Below are 16,994 nucleotides of genomic sequence, written 5' to 3'. Positions count from 1 at the left end.
ATATTTTAAAAGTCCAATTAAGTGAGTGTCAGAGAAATCAAGTAAGTGATCCATCCCTCCAAGTTCCCACTGAAAACAAAGGGAGCGTGTGAATTTAGACACAGACTCCACCGAGGCCAGTGCCCTCGGCTTCCTGCTCTGATGCCCAGCTCCTCTGCGGAGCAAATGTCAGGCTCTTCCCCAAAGTGTGCTTGGGTTCCTTTTTTTTTTTTAATCTTCACCCAAGGATATGTATTTTTGTTTGTTTGTTTACAATATATTTTTATTGATTTCAAAGAGGGAGGGAGAGGGAGAGAGGTAGAAACATTAATGATGAGAATTACTGATCGGCTGCCTCCTGCACGCCCCCTAATGGGGATTGAGTCCACAACCTGGGCATGTGCCCTGACCGGGAATCAAACAGTGACCTCCTGGTTCATAGGTTGACGTTCAACCAGTGAGCCACACCGGCCAAGCCAAGGATATGTTTTTTATTGATTAGAGAGACAGAGAGGGAGGTGGAGAGAGGGAAAGAAAGGAACATTGATATGAGAGAGAAACATGGATCTGTTGCCTCCCATATACACCCCGACTGGGGATCAAACTTGCAACCTAGTTATGTGCCCTGACCAGGAATTGAACCCGTAACCTTTTGGTGTACAGGGCAATGTTCCAACCTACTAAGCCACCTGGCCAGAGCTGGCTTCCTTTTTTTAAAAACTTAATTGAGGTTTAATTTACCTGCAATAATAAGCACCAATTTTAAGCAGATGCTTTGGTAGATTTTGATGGATGTATACACTATGCAGCTACTACCAAAATCAACATGGAGACATTTTCATCACACAAAAGATCCCTCATGCCTGTGTGCAGTCCTCCCCCACCCAGTCCCAAACAACCACTGACACTGATCTGTTACCTGTATATACTCATTTTGTCTTTTCTGGAATTTTCTCTAATTGGATGCATACAGTAAGTCCTTTGTTGTGCCTGGCTTGGATATGCAGAAAATCTGGCATCCTTTGACCTAGTTCTCCCTTTAAATAACTATGGGGTACAACCTAAGTCTTTTGAGGCAAAACCTCTGCACCATCACGATTTCAGTAAGGGCACCCATCTGTCCCCTCCCGCTCCATCAAAGTCCACACAGGCCTCTGTACCTGAGGTTACTGATGCAATTGTGCTTATTACCCTGACTTTTGAAGTCTGCTGTGAGCTAGGCCTCTTCTGTAGGAGAAAATAGTATCACACTTCCTAATCCTCCCTCTGTGCTGCTAAGGACAGGGCAGTGCCGTCCTTTTGTTAAATTGAGATACTGTTCACAAGACCATAAAATATCTGAGTAGTTGTCCTAACAGGATCTAAACCCTGATGGCAAGAGCAGCACACAGGACATAATCAGGGCTCTCGAGTCCTCTGTCACTTAACTTCTCTGAGCCTCAGTTTATTATCAGTGAAATGAGGAGCCTGAGAAGATTGTAAGAGCCTTCTGCCCCTCGCATGCTGTGCCCTTCCTGCTCTAAGTGCCTTCTCAGCCTTGGCTACTTTATTTCCCCAATTTTCTACAGACATGAAATAGAAAATGAAAGTCACGATGACAAATGCCTGAAAAATAGCAGTTTCTGTAATGAGTCCAGTGCAAATAAACTTGTTGGCAGCATTTAACCCCATGGAGAAATTGAGATAAGATTAGGGATATGAGTGCAATTACTGAATGCAATGAATCTGACTTTCCTGGATAATGACGCCCCCTTGTCTTTGCCTCCAGCTGTGTCGCCAGTGCCTGGGCCTGGGTCTCGGAGGGCATGAAGTCTGCGGCAGACCTGCATCAGTGAGTGCTCCCACCCCAGCCTTGCTCAACCCCCAAAGGGAGTCAGTCGTAAATATTTAATGTCCGTGTGCTACCATACTCCACTTCAACCTGGCCATAACACACCATTTTATTCCCCCAGAAAGTAATTTGGAAAGTAGATATAAATCCTAATACTATACTTGCGTCTCTTATGTTCCATTTCCAGAAAACTTGGCAAAGCAATTGAGTTGGAAGCAGTAAAACCAACTCATCAAGTCCTGAGTGTACATGAGAAGAAGAGAAAATCAGTGAGTCAAAACCTTTCTTCTCCCCTGTTTAAGCAAGATTTCTGTCTTTGGCTCAAGAAATAAAAGGTGATCTAAAAATGATACTAGATTTCAGAAATTTGTCATAGAAATAAAAGAAGCTCAAAAAGTTATGTACAAGGATGTTTGTTAAAACACTTTTGTAATGGTGAAAAACTGGAAACTTCTTCATCCAAAAGTAAATTATGATAAATTCAAGCAATGGAATACCATGTAACCATTAAAGATGTTATTATAGAAGAATTTAATGACTTGGGGATTTTTTTTTTACTACACAGTATAAAATTAAAAAGCAGGATTAAAAAATATGTCAAAATTACCTCAATTTTGTAAAATATGTGTATATATGCAAATGAAAATACCTGGAAGAATCCCCCCAGACTGTTAATATAAATTATCTCTAGACAGTAGAATTAGATGTTATTCTTATTTCATTTTTTGGTACTTTTTGTATTTCTGCTGTTTTTCAATGAATAGATAATCCTTTTATAAATAAAAAAATTATAGACACATTTTAAAAAAAGAAATGCTGTTCTCTGCTTATCAGCTTGGAATTAGGTAAAGGCAAGAATAGGTATAAATCCTCAAACAGCCTGCAATTGAAGAAAAATAACTAAGCAATTCTTTCAGAGGCATAGTGTATTCTCTAGAGTTTGTGTAGCTTTCCTGCTACAGTTTCATTTGTGCTCATTTTTCTTTTTACTCATGTGTCATACAGTTGTTAAACACTTTTAAATATATTTTCAGGCAACATAGGGGTGTTCCATAAAAGTTGCTTAGCTCTGATAGGGGTGGGTCATGGGCACTATTTCAAGACCAGGTGCAGGCCAGAAGTTCTGAAGCAATGACAGGTGATCCTTGTGAAGGGAAGTAGGTCAAGTAGGATGAGGGGACTTGTAAAAGCCTTGATGGCAGAAAAATGATTTTAAAAAATTTATTCAAACTCATTAAACTCAGTCAGGAAATGGAGTTGATGTTTGTGTGGCCATACATGTGTTTTTACCAGAACGGATGTTCTCCTGAGGGCTAGGGTGATGGGGGACATTTGCAGTAATTACTAGAAAGCAATATAATCATCTACTTTTGCAAACCAACTTAATAAAATCCAAACACAAATCTATATTTCATTAATTGATAAATATTTAACACCATATTATAGTATGATAATTACTAGCATTTCCTTAGTACTTACCACAAATTAGTAGCAATGCTGTGATCATTATCATAGGACCTTAGATAATTAAGGTAATGATCCTTCAAGTTGCTGTTTTAGTTTGAAATCTTTTCAGCTTTGCCCCATCCCTGTGGCACCCCCACCACCCCTCCCACTCTCACACAAAAGATAAAAGATTAGAATTTTTTTAAAAAGTGAACTCGTCCCACACTTCGGCCACATACACAAATCATAAAGTTATTTTCATTGTATTTGTTACATTAAAGCATATATCCCAAATTTAATCAACGGGGAAAAACCAAAGTGCAGTATTGCTGGATCTCCAACTGGTTGAATAATGTCTGATCTGTGGGTCTGGGAAAAGGTGAGTGGTCCAGGAACCAAGGTTCTGCCCTAACTAAAGTTCCACCTCCAGGCGGGTTGCCTAGATCCAGTTTCATCATTACTATTACTGTATGATTGGCTGTTTAAAGTGAGGGGAAGTTAATTATGATTAAGAACTCAATCTCTTTGAAATTAAAACAATATTCACTTCAGAGGCAATGAGACACTTAGTAAAATTAGCACTGTTAGGACTGATGCCAATTCTCATGGTGTTAAGGTTGAGCCACATGGAATGATGCTGAAGAGGAATGGTGGGATTGGATGTGACACCAAACTATGCAAGATCCTCCTCCACACAGACTTTGCACATTTATGTTGCTTTCATGCGGTTATGTGTTATAAATAATTATTTTACCAAATGCATTCAGGCTAAATTCTGTCGAGAGCTTCTTGATAGGGGAAAATATAGTTTGGCTACTTTTCTCAGGAAATACGTCCACTGTAGGATTTCTATGAATTGTGATAGTGATTGCATGACAACTAATAAGCCAGCACCATGACTCAACAAGAAGACAGCAAAAAAAATTTCCTTTTTTTCTCTCCCATAGCTTGATAACGAAGTTGAAAAGACAGCAAATCTTTTTATTAGCAACTGGAATCAACAAATTAAGGCAAGTAACACAAACATCTTCTGTGTGAACTCAGTTTTTAGGGTTGGAGTTTTTTTGCTTTTGCACAAATGTGATAATGTGTCTTAGTGTTAGTATGTCTAAGCTCTAATTGAAGAGAAAAATGCTTCCTTTCCTGAGTTATAGTATCTTTCAACTCAACCAATGGAAGAGCAGGGCTCTAAATATGGTAATTTATAGCCAACATTTACATAGCATTTATTGTGTGCCAAGAGCTATATACTATATATTTTATTTATCACAGCAACCCATTGGGGTATGTGACCTTGCATTGTCCCATTTTAAAGATGGGTGAGGAAACTGAGATACAGAGAGGTAAATAATTTGCCCAAGGTTACAGGGCTGGTTAATGCTTGAGCCAGCAAGTGTTACAAGTTGTTGGGCTCCAGGGTCACTACGCTTAATCATTCACTATACTGACTGCCTCTCTGTATAATTAGCAACTTCGGGCAAGTGGCAAATGCTATCTGAGTTTTGGTTTTATCTTGTAGGGTGTTTGTCTCACTAGTGAGAGTGCCAAGGGCTGGGTAGTGATACATAAAGGGAATTCATATAAGTATTGATTCCGCAAGTCTGTGGTCCACTTCTTGTGCACCGCACTGCACTGCACTAAGATGTGGTTCTTGCCTCCAAGCAATTTTAAAATTCACTGATAGGCAACATGTGCAGGAAACAGTGAATGAATTCTAAGGAAAGGAATTATGCTCTGGTGTGAGAATGTAGAACATATCATTAGAGATAGTAACAGATGGAACCCATATGTATGTGCAGAAGATTATTCTGGAACAATCCAGTTGAAGAGGAATTCATTTTGAGTAGAAAGGACGAGAGAGGGAATCTGTCAAGAAAACCCAAGGACCCTCTTTGAAAGGACTTGTGCTCCAAAAGTTGAAATTCTCCTTTTTTATTTCCAAAGTGTCAGATCCCAAAGAGAACAGTCCCAGGTACACAGCCACCCATGTATGTAAATAACCAGAGATGCCCTCACAAACAGGCAGCCCATGTCAGCCCTCAGTGTTGCCCCTGAAGCTTCTGCTGAAAGCAAAGGCTCCATGAGATCAAAGACATCCCTAAGAAATGCTTGAGATAAATGAGTTTCTATACCCACAATAGAAGTGCTGCTAAAAGTAGGCTCATGAGAATCACATTTACAATGCATATTTCGCAGCCTCGTAAACAGCATCCAGTCATTTGTTTTTAGTTTTGCTCTTGATTTTATAAGCTTTCTTAAACAGAATTTGTTTTTAAAAAATCCATTCTCTAACTATTCAGCTTTCGTGGGAAATTCAATATAATGGACCAGAAGGGAGAAACCATGCTCCACAGTTGCAATTGCTTTCAAGAACAAAAAGCATCTTTTGTTATTTCCAAGTTTTTACCAACTAATTTTTCCAAATAAGAATAGATTTTATTTTTTATGAAGAGTGACAGAGAAATAAGAGAACATTAAAATTCTTGAGCTGGAGTAATTGTCTCCCCAGTTACAATTCAAGGGATTCAGCATGTCAGTAATGAAGTGCAGTCTGTCCTGGGGACACAGATGTTAACCCTTAAAGGGCCAAAGCTCTTGCCTCACACTCTCTTTTATCTGTGGACATGTGACCGACTGAAGGCAGAGGAAGAAGGTCTAGGAGTGTCTTGCTCCTTGAATTCGCCTTTGTAGAGACGTCATATATTTAGAGACTTTCAGAAGCCTTTGCCTCTGATTCCTTAGGAAGGAGAGACCTGAGCCTTTCCCTTCATTATCTGGTTTTACGGTTCTTGCAATCTTGAGGTGGAAAAAACTACACAGTCTTTCAGTCAACCCCGTTTCTTAAACAGGCTGAATTCAATTCAAACTGAATTCTGTTTATTTTATCTCTGGAGCATCACCTCCTGCCAAATTGGAACTGTTGGAATAGAAAATGATTGCCTGAATCATGACCCACTCTGAGGTTGAGGCATCAACAGAATAGGGGGACTTTGAATGTTTCTTTCTTCCCAACTCTCCCCACCTCCACCCTCTTCCCACAATGCAGGTCATATCACAAGATGCCAGGCAAATGCCCAGCTCTCAAGCCTGGTCATCAGGTGGCACAATTCCCCCTTTGCTTTAAGTTTTAAGAAAGCATCTTAAAGCTACCTCAATTGTGGCCCAGGCTGATTTAAAAGAAATACGCGGGCAGTCTTCCATGTTTGTTGTGGTAGAGCCCTTCCCTTCCTTCATGTTAGCTAGAATAACATTTTGGAGGCTTGCAGGCCTTCGGTGATCTAGCAAAATGTATAATCCTTATGAGTATACCCACTGTAATGAAAAAAATATACAGTGGTTCTCAGGGCAAAACATTAGCCATTGCAATATTTTAGGCAGATTTTGAGGTGAGGGCAGAAATAAAGAACTAAAATCATTCAAGCTAGCACATAAACATTATCTTGTTCCAGAACAGAATATTTTTTCTCTTTATATCCATTTTTGCTCCTTTCCCCCCTACTTTTCTGTATGTTTTTTTGACTCTAGGCCAAAAAGAAATTAATGGAGAGTACCAAGAAGCATGAAGCACTTTTCCATCTTATAGAGAGCTCCAAGCAAACCATGACTGACAGGGAGAAGCAGAAGGTAACATGTCGTGGCCAGCTGGATGCATGAGGTTTGGTGACGGATGGGCTCCTGGCCCTTAGCTATGAATACAAGAGCACGGGCTAATTCCCCCTCTGTGCAGGGTCTCTGCAGAACCTAGTGTGGCAGAGTATCAGAATCATTCCTGGTCCACATATATTTGTAAAAGGTATTATTGACAGATGACAAATTAGACCAGTGGTGTCCACATTTTTCAATAGGGAACCCTATTGTTAAATATCTCTCAGCTCATACCCCAAATAAGTAAAAAATATATAGACATATTCATATTTATTGTATAGTCTACTTTACCTATGTCGTATGTAATAATAGTACTTTATAAATTATACCAATATGTTATGAACATTATACAAAACAAAAAAGTAGAAATGTTTGAAGGATGAGGTAAAGATGAAGTAATATTTTAAATGATTAGCTAATCCTGTATTTACATAATCATTAAGTGACAGCTCCGGCATAAATTACACACTTGGGGAAAGGTTCAAATTTAACCATAGTAAATATAAATTCATGTTTCTGATAGTCCTCTTGATAATTTTAAGTGTTTTGGCCACCTTCTTGTCAGATCTCAGTAGCCCATCCCAGTTTTCGCCTTTTCACGCTGGTGAGGACGCGCTCATTACCAGGAGCAGGAGAGAGCATCGGTTCCTGTGGCTTCATTATGCTGATATTGTTCATCTTAGCACCAAACCGCAGCTTCTTGGCAGAAATCTTTTTAAGAGATTTGTGCATTTTGTGTGTATTACCCTAATTAAAGCTAGGAAGTAAGTCTATAAATCCACATGACACAGACACCTGTCAGTGGCCACATGTCCCAGGATGTTGACACCTTTTCATGTTGTAAAATTCCCCCTCAGACACTTCAGAATCCACAGCTGTCCATGTGTTGGCATCAATGTCAATTCATATATTAAATAAGAGTAAGCTTTAGGCAAAAATGAACACAACCCCAAAATGGATTATCTTGCACAATTCTGTGGTATGTGCTGAGAATGGAAAGCTTTGAAATCATCAGTATCTTCTCCAAAAGATGGAGTCCCCCTAAGTCAATGCAGGCAGCACCACTATAACCCAAAACATCCTTAAAAGAAAATTGTCATTGCAAGTTTTGCTATTATTTCATCTGAAGAAACTATTAGTTGAATAACTTAAATTCATTATAAACAAGATTTTACAAGGTCATTTCTTCACACATCAATCTTCACAGTTTGAAATAATCATAAGTATTGAATAATGAAACAGCTTCCAAGGAGGGGAAACCACAGTATGTTTAAATGCTAAGCACCAGGATCTGTGGGCATTTGAAGCCCACAATAGAAGCTGTTCTTTTTTCTTTCTTTTTTTTAAAAAAAATACATTTGTATTGATTTCAGAGAGGGAGGGAGAGGGCGAGAGAGATAGAAACATCAATGAGGAGAGAGAATCATTGATTGGCTGCCTCCTGCATGCTACCCACTGGGGAATCAAGCCTGCAACCTGGGCATGTGCCCTGACTGGGAATCGAACTGTGACCCACTGGTTCATAGGTCAATGCTCAATCACTGAGCCACTGCAGCCAGGCTAGAAGCTGTTCTTTATTGATGTCAACCTAATCTATAATAATAAAAGTGTAATATGCTAATTAGACCAGATGTCCTTCCTTCAGGACAGCGGGCGGGGGCAGAGGCAGAGGTGGCAGAGGCCCCTGGCGGTGGGTAGATGCCAGGGCCAAGGCCCTTGCATGAATTTCGTGCATTGGGCCTCTAGTCCTATATAATAAAAAAATAATATGCTAAGTGTCTGGTCGTTTGGTCATCTGTTCAACCAATCAAAGCATAATATGCTAATGATATGCTCAACTGTTCGCTGTGACTGACCACTATGGGGCAGACAGTTGACCGGTCGACCAGTCACTATGATATGCACTGACCACCAGGAGGCAGATGCTCTGACTGGTTGGTTAGCTTGCTGCTGGGGTCTGGCCGATCGGGACTGAACGAGATGGGCCGGACACACCCTGGAGCCCTCCTGTGGTCCCTCCCTGACTGGCCAGCCTCCTTCATCCCTCCCCGGCCCCGATCATGCACCGGTGGGGTCCCTCGGCCTGGCCTGCTCCCTCTTGCAATCTGGGATCCCTCAGGGGTTGGTAGAGAGCCAGTTTCAGCCTGATCCCACAGGCCAGGCCGAGGGACCCCTCTGGTGCATGAATTTGTGCACCGGGCCTCTAGTAAAACAATAAAAAGCATGGGCAGCTAAGTGGTGAATTTCCTCTTCCTTCCCTCATTAGAAGCTTCCCTGGGAGACGGAAAACTACAGTCCTCTCTTGCCCTCCTTCAGCTGGTCCTGTGATCCTAAACTTTGGCTGTCATTACCTCACAGACCCGCACCATCTTCATCACTTTACCTGTTAGCTTTTTTTTTTTTTTTTTAGTACTGAAGCTAAACAGCTAAGGCAGCATTCATTTTCTCATCTCATGCAGAAATGCCTGCGATCGCCGGCCTGAGCTGAGCTGCTTCCATGCCGCTCAGCAATTCTTCCTGTTTCCCTGCTCAGCAGTCCTTGTTATCACCAGAAGCTGATCTAAATCTCCATTCTCCTTGCACCTCCTTCCTCACCACCCACTCTCAGCAGACTATCTTGCCTCCTACCTCACGGAGTAAATAGAAATCAGCACAGCCACCTGCCTGCTGAAGTCGTGTGTGCAATGAGATAGGCCGATACTCCACATGCTCCTTTTCCCATCCCCTCTCTCAGAGACACGTCTCTTGATTATTCCCTTCTCCCTTATATCTTGCACATGCCCCTCTCCAACAATTCCTTCCCATCAGCCTTCTCAACTCCCCCCATCTTGGGAGAGTCAGGAGAGTCTGGGAGACACCTTTCCATGACCCTATTCCTGTTCCTCTCCAGATATTATTATCTCTCCTCCTTACAATAGGATTTACTGAAAGAGTTGTCTGTGCTGTGCCTTCACTTCCTTATCTCCTGTTCATTCCTCAAACCACCCCAGTCAGCTTTCCTCACCATTCTACTGAAAGTGTTTTTGCCGAAAACAATGTCATCCTTGTTGCTAAAGCCAACGGGTATTCCCAGTTCTTACCTTATCTAACTTGAAAGCATTAAGCATTGTTGATGATTTCCCCAATCCAGAAACAGTGTCTTCTTTTAACTTCAGCAACCTCTCACTCTTTTGGTTTTCTTATCTGGCAATATTTTTTTAACCTTCTTTACTGACTTCCCTTCTTCTGCCTGGCTTTTATGTACTGCTGCTCCTCATGGTTTCTCTCCGGGGCCTCGTTTTGCTTTATTCTGCACGGTATCTCTGGTGTCTAACTCAGTAATCTCAATATTAGGTACTCAAGAAGTAACTGGTATTCATTAAACATACTCTCATGGCTTCAACTAGAATATATATACTGACAATACCCACACTTATATCTTCAGCCCAAACCAGTCTCTAAACTGCATTCTGGGATGTCAAAGCCAACATCCAAAATTGGAACCATCACTTCCCTCTGACAAAAATATTGTTTATTCTTGTGTTTTCTATATCGTTGAATATCATCATTCTCCATATACTCCCAATTCTAACTCCTAAACCAAATACTTTTTAAATTTATCTGTTTGTATTTGTCCCCACTGCCACTGCTCTCTCCCAGGCTGTCATGATCTTTTCTTAGATTACTGTAACTGACAAGTTGGTCTCTCGACTTTCTGTGTTGCCTCTTTCTATCTATTTCCCATATACAAGTCAAGCTGACTTTTCTGAAACTCAAATCTGAGCATATTATTCTCCTTTAAAAACCTTCAAAGTCTTTCCAGTGACCTCAGAGTAAAGTACACACTCCTTTATGTGGTCCTTAAGAGCTTCCCTGACCTTTGCCTGGTTTTCAGCATCATCTTTTGCTATTCTCCCTCTCACACTGAGTGCTTTAACCTCACACACACACAAGAAAATTTGTTTTGGTATCATGTCATGCTCACCAATTCCTACTTTATTTTAGGTTTACTCACACAAGGATTATTTCTGTGAGCACCCACTATGTGCCAAATCTCAGCTTATATGTCATTGTAATTCCAAGGCTAGTTTAGGCGCCTCTCTTATATACCTAAATACTTACATCATCCTGGGCTCTATCCCATGGGGTAGTGGGTCCTCGCTAAAGAAGGAGCCCGTCTAGTTCCATTTTCTACTTCCAGAGCCTAGTACCTGACACACTGTGGCACCCAGTAAATGTTTGATGAGTGCATGAAATATTTGTTCCGGGAGGAAGAAAAGAAGAAAGGAAAAAAGTATGCAATCTTTGACAAATTTTAGTAAGGTTTTCTGAAAAGTTCCTTAAATAAAAAAATTGTTTTAAAAGTTCCTGAAATAAGAATGTAAGAGTTGACATTCTTCTTTTATATTGATTTGGGGTTATTTGCTATAAATTTGCTGGGCAGAAACTTCTAGTCAATAGCTATATAGTGTAGGCTGATGAATGTGAGGGGTCATCTCAAAAGTAACTTTGTTCTCATTGCTGGAAGTCTGAGTATTCTCGGTAAGAATCTAAGGACATAATTTAGCAAAGTATAGCCATGGCGCACTTTAGGCCCTTTCACTAAATTGTTATCAGATTAAAATTCACAAGCTCATGTTTCTATAGATAAATGTGATCCATTATACTTGACATACAAAACCCAGTGTGTCCTGTGTAAGTCATACATCAGAGCCCAGGGACAGTTGAATGGCTAGTATATCAATTGGAATAATAAAGTGAGTGGTGTTAATATTCAGAATTTTGGATGAATGTTCTTTATTACTGAAACGTTATTCAAAATGTCCTTAAATATAAAGAGGGTCATTCTTAAAAGCCCTTGTCTCTGTCCTTGAAACTCCTGTGTAAGTCAGAGGGATCCTGAGTGCTCCTTAAACTCTGGTTTAAGGACCATTTGCATCAAAATTAACTGAGGAGGTAGTGAAAATTCAGATTTTCTGATCCCACTACAGAACTATTGAGTCAGTATGACTACTGTGGGGCCCTGGAAATCTGCAGTTTTACAAGCACCTTAGGTCATTCCTAGGCATATTAAAGTTTGAGAATCATTCATGTAGTACAACTTTTTCCTTTCTCAGAGACTTTAAATTACTTGTCTGAGCATTTTGAGAATCGATTTCAGCTACTCTGGTCCAGAGAGTTTTGTATTAGTTTGATTTTCCAGAAGATTTCACAACCAGAATGGTCAATTTCGGTGACTGGCAAGAGGGGGCTCTTTGGGAAGGAGCAGATCACTGGGGAGTAGGGTGCAAGGAAGGCATTTGTCAAGCTGTCCATAACTTGCTGTGAACATTGACATGTGTCTCGCTCAGACTCTTCACCAGTAATAGTAATACTCACTATGAGTGCTAACCCAGGTCTCAGGCAGTGCACCACCTGCCTTACCGACTTCACCTGCTTGAATCTTCAAAGCAACCCAGTGAAACAGGCGTATCACTATCCCCATCACATAGATAAGAAAACTGGCTCATGAAGATTAAATAATTCACCTGCAGGACTCTAATCCTGAAATTTGATTTTGAAGTTATACTGCAGAGTTTATAGAGTGAAAGTAAAGTAAGGTTATTGGACCTTACTGGATGATAGCCAGGCCTCATCTTAGTTCTAAAAGTTATATGACGCACATTTCTCTACCTGTCCTGGTAAGAAATGCCGGGGTTGAAAGGATTTACCAAATGAGACTACAGAAATTGTTAGTAGATTACAGTCTTGAGTTGGAGGTTCCTGATCTATACTTGCTTCTCCTCATCTGTCATTTGGCCTCCTCCTTGATTTGATGAATTTGGGCACATCACATCATATTTAAGCACCTTGATTCCCTCATGAAAAATTGAAAGAACTGCACTGAAAGGTATTTTGGTTCCCTTTCAGCTCTGACATCCATTTTTTTCCTGAAAGATCTTTGATTTTGTTGTCTATAGCTACTCTTTATGAATTTAGCTGGGAGATGAGAAACATATCATTGGGATAAATGACATTATAAGGAATTACAATGGGCTTTCTTAAATGTGTTCATGAATACGTGACTCTGATGTTTTACTTTAGCTCCTCAATAAATTGAAAAAATCGACTGAGAAATTGACAAAAGAAGATGAAAATTATTACCAAAAAAACATGGCCGGCTGTTCTACCAGACTGAAATGGGAAAACACGCTAGAAAACTGCTACCAAGTAAGTTATGCATTCACTCTTTTTCTTCTTCCATGGAGTTTTGTGTGGCCTTGAAAATGGAGATCAGATCTGTAGTACATTACCTGATGATCTCTGCCCTTAGCTGTGGCCCTCACTCCTATTGTGACTTTACACAAACGACGTTACTTCTCATTGTTGTAATTCCTACATGGATAAAATAACCAGTGAATATTTATTGAGTATCATTGGCCAGGATTCTGGTCCTACGTTCTCAATGGACACAATAATGCTCAGCCGATTTCGAGAAGTGCTGCCAAAGGAAAGTGTAAATGCAGGCTTAATGATTAGGTATTCAGAAATGGGTTTTAGGCCTGGAAGCTGATTCATACAGTATACACTTAGAGAATTTCTTTGTATGTCAGACATTGTGTTGGACACTGGATATCTATAGCAATGAATAAAGTACCATCTCGATACTTTATGGGGATGTGTGCAATTTAGCATCAAAGAAGACATACAAAGGAAGAATTCAGTCATCCAATAAAATTCAAAAGGTATGAACATGCAAATCATAGAAGGGAAAATCAAATTACTAGTTAACATGTGAAATGATGCTTATCCACTTGGCAAAAATTTTATTTATTTTATTATTATTTTTTAAAATTTATTTTCAGTTACAGTACATTTAGTAAAAATTTTAAAGTTATGATATGATAATTTAGAACTATATACCTAGGGTGCTTGTTATGATTCAGAGTCCTGAGCACCCCCCTAGACAAGGTGGATCACAGAAGTTCTAAATGACTTTAGGACAGGGTCCAGGCGATTGCTAGGCATACTAAAGTTTGAGAGGTCCTGCTCTATAAAGAGCATATTTCTTTCATCAGTTTGATGAATACAAGCTCCTCAGGTAATGTAAACTACAAGGCCAGGACAGCAGTAGGAACTGAAAAGAATGAATAAAGAGTGTGAATTAGCCTGGCCACTGTGGCTGAGTTGGTTGAGTGTCAACCCATGCACCAAGAGGTCACCTGTTCAATTCCCTGTCAGGGCACATGTCTGGCTTTTGGGCTCAATCCCCAGTAGGGGGTGAGCAGGAGGCAGCCGATGGATGTTACTATCTTTCCCTTCCCCCCGCCCCCTGCCTCTCTAAATTCAATAAGAACATTTTTTTTTTTTTTTAAAGAGCGTGAATTATCATGATGTCTTGGCCTCAGACAGGTTCGAAATCTGCTGTTTCTTGGTAACTCTGATAACACTTTCTTCGTATGTGCTACATTGCACTAGAGGACAGTTTTAGTCCTTCTCGAGTATCTTGCTTTTCTACTGCCTATTTTATTAACACACACACACACACACACACACACACACACACACACACACACACAATATAATGGAAAGCAATAATTCATTATGTGAGATATGGACTTTCCCTTTGCACAGTGGAATTAATCTCAGCCTCTTTTCATGAGTGAACATACATCATTTTAATGATTTCCCTGAGATGTAATTAAAATCTGTTAAACATTACCATCTCCATCAAAAGACCCTGGTTATTCTAGTCTCAAACTGATGCTAGTGGTTCAGCACTTGCCAAAGTAAAGAAACCGCTGCCCACTAGTGATGCAATGTGTTCCTAATCCTGGCTTTTCTTTTCTTTCCTGTCCTTTGCTCATCATGGCGCTAAACTAGAACAGCTGCTTTCTATGGCCTTTTCTGTCCTGTAAAGTCTCTTGCTTTTTGAAGTTGTCCCACTTGAGGTCCAAACCACTGAGCAGAATTTGTGTTATGTATTTGTTAGGAGGCATGTGGTTTCTGCCCTTTGAAGAAACTGTATGTTCGATAGGCTGCTCTTCAGTGTCTTTAATCCTATAGCTGGGAGACCAAGAGCACCTGGCCACATTCAAATGGCTGGTGCCTGCAATTTTGGAGAAAGACTCAGGTGACCAATACCAGAAACAAAGACGAGTATTTGGTGCCCATTGACTTACAAAAGTTGTGCAGGTTCTAACTCCACAAAGAAGGTAGGTGGCCACGGGGAGCAGAGCTCCAGACTTTCTGATTCAAATGTCAGGACACTTGGCACAGGATAAAAATTTGCATGTGATTGATAAAGATGTTCATAGTTATTGCCTGAGCCTATACACTGATAAACAAAATGTGGTATACACGTGCAAAGGAATATTATTCAGCCTTTAAAAGGAAGGAAATTCTGACATATACTGCAGGATAAGACTTTTTGCTAAATAAAATAAGCCAGACACAAAGGGACAAATACTCTATAATTCCTATTATATGAGCTAACTAGAGCAGTGGTCGGCAAACTCATTAGTCAACAGAGCGGCAAATTCATAGAAGACAGAAACTAGAATGGGGGTTGCCAGAGGGGCTGAGAATGGGAGAATTAGGAGTTATGGCTTAATGAATATACAGTTTCAGTGATGCAAGATGAAAAATGTTTGGAGATAGATAAGGGTGATTGTTGCCCAACATTGTGAATCTACTTAATGACACTGCACTACACATTTAAAAATGGTTACAATGGTAAATTTTATGTCATGTAAATTTTCCATAATTAGAAAACAAGTAAATTTAAAAAATTTTTTAAATGACTGTATACTATAGATGAAATAACAACAGAATGTGAATGCAGTCTGCTCAGGAATATAAAGCAACAGCATATGGATCAGGCCAGTGTGCCCTGCAAATGTGCCACAAAGTCAGGATGGGAGAAGCCAATAAGCTTTGTGATTTCCTCACCCCCACCCTATCAGAGGCCTTGAGATGCAGTCCATCCTTCTTGCTTCCTATGGTAATGTTACCCACCAATTTGCCCAAAACTTTCTTCATAAAAGACTATTGCTGGTGGCAGTTACAGGAGAAACCAATCCTCTGGATGAAGGAGGAATCCCCAGGTCTTGTCCCTACAAAAACATGATGAGGAGCATGTTGGCTTGGACACCGGCCATCTCTGTCAAAGCCGAAGTCCTCTGGGTACATACCAAGCTGCCCCCACAGGCCGGGGAATCCCCTGCATACTCCACCTGAACCAGATTTCTCCCACAATGCCTAGCTGCAGAACTTCTTTGAACTCCCTCAAAACAATCGGTCAGCATCTCAGCTAGTAGTGAGTGGCAAGAATCTAATAGCTAACTTTTCTGAAGTGTTAAGGGCTAACAAGGTAATGTGACCTCCTTCACTTTCTTATTTACCCTTCCAGCTAAAAGGTATGAAACTCCCAGAGTGGAATTCTTGTCATTCCACTCAAAATAGGGAGGGTATATTTCCACCTTCAAGCAGTGGTCTCTGACCCCCAAGGCTTAATTTAGGCCAGAATTATGAATTGATCAGACTTTGGGGTCTGCTCGTCAAATAGTTTCCTGAAGCAGAGTATTTGTGCCTCACCTTTGCCCCTGCAGAGGCTAGCAGAATTCCTTCTATGACTGTAAACCTAGAAGTACCTAGTTTCTGACTACATTTTGGAGATATAGACATGGGTTTTACTGGGCTTCACTCTCTTTCTTCTGGGACTCACAAATGCTTTTCAAATCATTCTTTTTCTACCCTTTCTTTGTGAATGTCAGATAACCCACGGCATCCACCTCCATGCCTTTGGGTTAAAACACCCTGGGGAAAGCATGCGATTTAAATCAATTCTAATGGAAGATAAATAGAAGAGACGCCAAATCACATTCCTGTCCTGAGAATCTCCCCACCACAGTTTGGGTATGACATAATCAAGAGGCACAAACAGGACAATTTGCTCAGATGGGTGACTTCAGTTTTTCATAACTGGCTGATCTTACCTCATTTTCCATTCTTTTCAGAACATCCTGGAGCTGGAGAAGGAGAGAATTAAACTTTTATGTAATAACTTGAATCAGTACACCCAACATATTTCTGTTTTTGGCCAAACCCTGACCACAGTGAGTAGTAAAGATTT

At 40.4% G+C, this 16,994-nt stretch overlaps 1 protein-coding gene across 4 annotated transcripts in view; it reads left to right on the top strand.

The window, feature by feature from the left end:
• NOSTRIN (nitric oxide synthase trafficking) overlaps positions 1-16,994 on the top strand; it is a 49,878-nt gene that overhangs the window by 18,476 nt on the left and 14,408 nt on the right. For all 4 annotated transcript variants that reach the window (XM_079782297.1, XM_079782298.1, XM_079782296.1 and 1 more), the window contains exons 4-9: positions 1,748-1,810; positions 1,998-2,079; positions 4,204-4,266; positions 6,782-6,880; positions 12,965-13,090; positions 16,879-16,977. In XM_079782297.1, the coding sequence (XP_079638423.1) occupies positions 1,748-1,810; positions 1,998-2,079; positions 4,204-4,266; positions 6,782-6,880; positions 12,965-13,090; positions 16,879-16,977 (532 nt within the window). The remainder of the gene's footprint in view (positions 1-1,747; positions 1,811-1,997; positions 2,080-4,203; positions 4,267-6,781; positions 6,881-12,964; positions 13,091-16,878; positions 16,978-16,994) is intronic.

The sequence above is a fragment of the Cnephaeus nilssonii genome, assembly GCF_951640355.1.
Source record: "Cnephaeus nilssonii genome assembly, chromosome: 10".
Classification (NCBI taxonomy): Eukaryota; Metazoa; Chordata; class Mammalia; order Chiroptera; family Vespertilionidae; genus Cnephaeus; species Cnephaeus nilssonii.
Note: the sequence above shows the minus strand (reverse complement) of the source record. Positions and strands in the feature narration are given on the sequence as shown.